This window comes from Amphibalanus amphitrite, unplaced genomic scaffold (genome assembly GCF_019059575.1).
Source record: "Amphibalanus amphitrite isolate SeventyFive unplaced genomic scaffold, NRLGWU_Aamphi_draft 000651F_arrow, whole genome shotgun sequence".
Lineage (NCBI taxonomy): Eukaryota > Metazoa > Arthropoda > Thecostraca > Balanomorpha > Balanidae > Amphibalanus > Amphibalanus amphitrite.
In genome coordinates this window covers 242020-248202 of record NW_024882145.1, presented here as the reverse complement: position 1 = coordinate 248202, position 6183 = coordinate 242020, and the positions used below count along the sequence as shown (strand labels likewise).

Below are 6183 nucleotides of genomic sequence, written 5' to 3'. Positions count from 1 at the left end.
TCATGTTCAGTGTGTCTAAACCACTTGTAATTCAGTGTTTGGGAGTGTTTATAATGTCTTTCGTCCAAAAGAGGCGCATTTCAATTTTCTCCCATTGACTTATAATGGGGAGGTCGCAAAATTGACCTGACCTTAGGTCATCGATATTAAAATTCTGAGATATACATTTTGTACGTACTATTGCTCTTAACAATCGCTTAAAGTTTCAAAGCGATCGGTCACTCGGTGTAGCTATGACAGACATTGAAACTTTTTATGTGGTGAGGTCACTTCAAGTGACCTGGTGACCTGACCTTGAATGACCTTGGGCTGAAATTTTCACAACATATGTAGAATTGATTTATGATAAGGTGTACCAAAAACGGCGGCGCTCCGCGCCGCCGTTTTTGAGATATTCGCGAAAAACCACAAGGGGGGTGTTCAAACACCCCCCCCCCAGCAGGGCGCGGGTTAAAGCTTCATTTATGTGCCCTGGGTACCCGAGGGGCCCCTGCAGTCATCCAAGGGCCCCAGTTTCCTGGGCCCCTGGTCGCCTAGGGGGCCTCTGGTAGCCGGGGGCCTGGTCTCATGGGGGCCCCTGATAGCCTGTGGCCCCTAGTCGCCTAGGGGGCCCTGGTCGCATGGGGGGCCTCTGGTCGCATGAGGCCCCTGATCGACTGGGGGCCCCTAGTTGCCTAGGGGGCCCTGATAGCCGGGGGCCTGGTCGTCGTATGGGCCCCTGATAGTTTGTGGCCCCTAGTCGCCTAGGGGGCCCTAGTCGCATGTGGGGCCTCTGGTCGCATGATATTGAGGCCCCTGATCGCCTGGGGGTACCTAGTCGCCCAGGGGGCCCTGGTAGCCGGGGGGCCTGGTCGCATGGGGGCCCCTGGTTGCCTGGGGCCCCCGGTCGCCCCTAGTCGCCTGGGGGACCCTGGTCGCCTTGGGCCCCTGGTAGCCTGGGATCCCCTGGTCGCCTGGGGGCCCCTGATCGCCTGAGGGCCGCTGGTCACCTAGAGGGCCCCTGGTCGCCTGGGGGCCCCTGGTAGCCGGGGGCCTGGTCGCATGGGGCCCCCTGGTCGCATGGGGCCCCCTGGTCGCCTGGGGGCCCCTGATCGCTTTGGGGACCTGATCGCATTGGCCCTTGGTCGCCTGGAGGGGCCCTGGTCGCCTGGGGCAGTGGGGCGCCCCCTAGTCATCTGGAGGACCTGGTCGCATGGGAACCCCTGGTCGACTGGGGGCCCCTGGTCGTCTGAAAGCCCAGTAAAAAATACCATTAGAAATTACCAAATGGTTCCAAACGGGAAAAACCATTTGACTTATTGAACACTTTTCCAAATGGTTCCAAAGACGAGGTTCCATTTGAAATGTGTCCAATTGGCCACCAATTGGTACCAATTGCAACCATTTCATGACCATTTGAAATGTGTCCAATTGGTACCAATTGGTGACCAATGGAGACCGGACCCACTATGCCCCCCCCCCCACCATCGAAAGGTTCTTCATGACTCCCGGGGGCCCCCGGGGAACCTGGGGGGCCCTATACACTGTGGGGGGCCCCTTCGAAAGCAGGTGGCCCCCTCCTGGGCGAAATCCTGGGTACGTGCCTGCCTAACATACTCAAGAATTATTTTCATCCTAATAAACGCTTCACGCTTAGAACCCATTTCTTCTGGAAAATACATTAGCTCTACAAAAAATGGCTTAATTACCGTACAAGTGTGCTTAAAATGGCTTCAGACGTCTGCGGCGTGTATGTAAGACGTGAATCGTTACTTTGCTTGATCATGCATATGCTTGCAACAGGATATATGGTTTTATGCAACCGTCTTCACACAACACTCGTGTCGTGCAATGTCTCCTGAAAATTCCAGAGAACAATTCACATTCTCAACTATACAGGAACTCATTAAGGATTTTTTTTCAATTATGTTTTTGCTTGTGGTGGAACAGCAACACTGTGATTTCACCAGAATTTAATACACTGCAGAGTGCAGACTGCAGTACAATGCATGGACAGCAGAAGTAGCGAAGTGCCAATGATATGAGGCATGAACATAAATTGGCACATGCTGCTCCTGAACGTGAAAAGGGATAGGCAGCATTAAATGTGATGGGTATCTAAAGGAATATCTATGGTGAATTAGTTGTAGAGTTTCCATGTATGGATATCCTCCTCATTCAAACAATTAAAATAAATATGCATTCCTAAGACAACACAAGCTATTGCCTATTACTGTTTATTTCAAGTTTTGCGAATTTATCTTCAATGTTTTTTTTAACCCAGCACATGGTACGGAACTCAGAAAAGGAAAGTATAATAAAATACTTTATCATGTCAAGTACTAGAGCTTCGTTGCTGCTCGGAATCTTATAATTTTTTCTAACTTTTGTGAAACAGCCAGCGAAGTGACTTTTTTACCTTCTTGTTCATTTCCTATTCCTAGCAATGTGTGGAGCCGTTGATTTTTCAGAAAGAGCTGCACAACCAATTACGAACAGAACGAGTGCAAAGTTCCCGAGACTAGCCTCCGCACCAACGTATCATGTTTAGACGTCGCATACCTATTACCCAACTTGACGCACCGTGTCAAATTTCAACTCACTTGCCACATTAAAACAGCCGTCGCTCGTGTCTTCATCGTCTATTTCCCTTATTTAATTTTCAGCTCAGGATATATTCATGTCATGAAGTACTAGAGCGTGGTGTTGCCAACTCGTCCACAACACTGTACCCTAAAGTGACCTCAATTGTACCTGGCCTGATAATCATCTGCCTGCTGGGCTACATATACCACAATACCTCTGCCTGTAATATAGAGCCCAGCAGTAACCATCTCGTATACACCAGCGCGACAGCACCGTATCAAAGTTTACTGGCGACATGCATTGTGGTTCGGGCAGTTGTAGGCGACATATGGCCTTGATAAGGCCAAATGAATATTGCATTTGCTACTGTTGGTCGGACTACTGAAACATCCGGAGGCAAATGGGGACGAGCTAAGCAGGCTCTCAGACTTTATAATGCACCTACAGGGCGTAGGTACTGAAATTATCCGGACATATATTTTTCGCCATATCTGCTCGCGCCTCGCACAGTCTCTTTTTTAATGTCAGAAGCTGGAAAGTTGGATGAATGCGTACCACTGGGATCTGCTCTCAACTCAGCAGTGACCTGACCTTGCGAAATGACTCTTGCTCTGAGTAAGAGTCGAGTCGCCGACGGGCTCATTTGATAGTTTTGGTCTAATTAGGTAGTGACGAGAAGAGAGTACAGTTTCTCGTTTCGTAATAAGGCTACGTGTTGTTGGCATGGTGGCATGAGCCTGAAGCTGGTCTGTCAGCAGCTGGACACCAGCAGCAGCCAGCACATCTGCCTGAGGCAAAATGAGCTGGGACTTGGTGGCAGATTCAGCCCACCCTCGATCGCAAAAGGCGCTCTTTGCCAAGTGGTGAGAAGAGTTGTCAAGATAGCGACAAGGAAACGGCACCAATTAATCCGCAAACTGACTCAGCATCAGCAGCAAATGAATTATCAATGCGCACCTACCTATTCGAGCTGTGCTGGGAAGCTAGTGCTACACAAGTCGTCACACGACGGACCCTTGGCTTCATGTATAGGTGCTCACTCAAGCATTGCTGGTATTGAACACTGAACAGGCAGGGCGCTGAGCGGTTGTTAATTGTTATCACTTGTCTGTGCCGGTCGTTCGGTTACCCTCCCCCCGCTATTACCCAACATGTTGGAGGCGTTTCTAGTGGCTGCGCCGGCGAAAAAGTCCCTCGACTTGGCTACCAGTCGTACATGTTAGTCTGTTCGAACGGTCATTAATTGATTTGCCCTCCACGGACAAGTAGTCGGTTGTCAGATCATGTTGGCCTCCCGCTGAGAGTTCGGAACGCTCAGACACGACAGCGTCGCGCTAAGCCGCTTTCCAGATGTAAAAATACCGTGTGTCGTAGCCCCACGTGGGGTACGGCCGGCGCCGCGCGCGCTGATTGGTCGAGCGGCGGCGGCCGTCAGCTGTTGCCTGGAATGCGCACGGAGCGCCAGTCTTGCGAGCGACGCCGTGGTGAGTGGTGCGGTGCGTCGTCGCTCCGTGTGGCGGTGCGCCCCGAGTGCGCGACAGTGAGAGTGCGACTCACAGGTGCTGAGGAACTCGGTGGATATGTACGCGACGCCTCGACCTCCGGGAACGGTAAGTCACAAACGCGCTGAGAATGGGTCTGGGACCCGTGGGAACAGCTGGGCTGATGTTCCGTTTCTGTTTGGCGCCGGTTTTCAAACGGTCGGCGAACCGTACTGGTCGTTAGAGCGAATTTCAGTTTAGTGATCAAATTTCTCAGAACGATTTTTTTCCGATGCATTTGTGATTGTGATAACCAATTTATCCAGATATTGTAATGCCAGTGCTGTGAATGCTGGACCCGTATTCGTATTTGCGGGATAGCTTCTCTCAGCCCAGCCCCAGTGCTTACGAATGCCCACGTAGTGCTTGCTTAGCTTGTTTCCCAGCCCCGATTTCCAGTCATACTACTGCTCTGCGTGTATTGACCAGCCACGCTGCGGTGAAACCACGTCACCCAGTGCAGTGGGGTGAAGTGCTGTGGAATGTGGAACCACTGAGTGTCCAGTGGAGTGTGGAGTGTGGACGGCCGAGTGTCGAGTGTTGAGTGGCGGCGTCCGACGTGGCCCCTGTTCGCAGGGCGGGCCGCCCCAGCCGCCCAGCCAGCTCAAGTTCACCATATCCGACACGTGTGACCGCATCAAGGAAGAGTTCAACTTTCTGCAGACACAGTACCACGCGTAAGTACCGGTCCCACGGCGGATAAACCCAGGGCGGTGGGCGGGAAACGGCCGATGTTGAGCGGGTAACTCTCGGGGTAAGTGAGGGCAACTCCTGATAAGGGCGTTGGGGGAGGTGGCGGGCAACTCGGGATGTTTCTCTAGCGCGAGAGACTGTGGGCACTGGGCAGCTCCTGGGGAGAACGGGTCCTAGAACTCCTAGCGCCGAAAGCCGCTAGGGCGCAGCTAACTTCTAGGAGTGGGGGCAACTCCAGGGGCGAATGGACAACTCCTGAGGAGGACGGGCAAGCAACTCTTGGGATTACGGGAAGCTCCTGGGGCTACGGACAACTCCTGGAACTACAGACAACCCCTGGGGCTATGGGCAACTCCTGGGGCTATGGGCAACACCTGGGACTACAGACAACACCTGGGACTACGGATAACTCCTGGGACTACGGACAACTCTGGGACTACGGACAACTCTGGGACTATGTCCAAATCCTGGGGTGAGCCGCTCTTATGACGGGTCCCTGGGTATGGGAGACGGGTTCGATTAGCCTGTGAACGCTGGACATGGGAAATGGGAGGAGTGGCTGAGGTAGTTAAAGGTTTCTCTAATTAGGGTCGTTTGACTGTCATATGTCTGGCGTGGCTGTAGCGCTTGTTAGGTGCGTATGGTGCTTAAATCAGCCGCAGCACCTAACATCGTCAAGAAAATCGCCAAATTGTGTTAGGTTCTTGTTATGCAAACACGTGGTTTTGATTTCGATTCGTGTGTAGTATCGATGGCTTGGCTTTCTTGTTTAATATGGTCACTGTTCATTGTCCAATGTTCATGTGGCTGATAGTTACATGATATTACTCGCTGAAAATGAATGGCAAGTCTGCTGAGTCAATGCGGCTCGCGATGAGTCGCTTGTTTTGAATTGATCATTGTTCCCGACAGGCTGAAGCTGGAATGTGAAAAACTGGCCAATGAGAAGACGGAAATGCAGCGGCATTATGTCATGGTGAGTTGTCTGCCACCAGACGCTTTTTATTTGTGTTTTGGTTAAAAAGAAACTTGTCTACAGGTCACGCGTACACCGGGTTCCGTGTGGGCGCTAGTACTTGTCTGAAAGACGGTGCGAAACTTTCACGTTTGGATGTGCCAGAGCAGCATTTCCTCGACGTAAAGCCGTGCTGACGCCGCCCGAATACAAATGGCCGGTGTCACAGTTCACTAACCCCATCTGTCGGCCCGTTTCAGTACTACGAGATGTCTTATGGGCTGAACGTCGAGATGCACAAACAGGTGAGTGCTGGCGCGCTCTGTGTGTCGCGCGCAAACTGCTGGCGCGCTGTGTGTCGCGCGCAAACGGGCGGCGCGCCCGCGCGACCGTCCGGCGGCGTCCAGTCAATATTTATCTCAAACACGA

The 6183-nt window shown here is 52.2% G+C and overlaps 1 protein-coding gene across 4 annotated transcripts in view; it reads left to right on the top strand.

The window, feature by feature from the left end:
* Nucleotides 1–3509: 3509 nt before the first annotated feature.
* LOC122363993 (protein groucho-like) overlaps nt 3510–6183 on the top strand; it is a 49500-nt gene continuing 46826 nt past the window's right edge. For 2 of the 4 annotated variants that reach the window (XM_043333919.1, XM_043333918.1), the window contains exons 1-4: nt 4029–4175; nt 4683–4783; nt 5712–5775; nt 6015–6059. In XM_043333919.1, the coding sequence (XP_043189854.1) occupies nt 4146–4175; nt 4683–4783; nt 5712–5775; nt 6015–6059 (240 nt within the window). In that variant the 5' untranslated portion in view covers nt 4029–4145. Of the gene's footprint in view, nt 4176–4682; nt 4784–5711; nt 5776–6014; nt 6060–6183 lie in introns of all 4 variants that reach the window. The other 2 variants (XM_043333920.1, XM_043333921.1) reach the window with 2 other exon arrangements.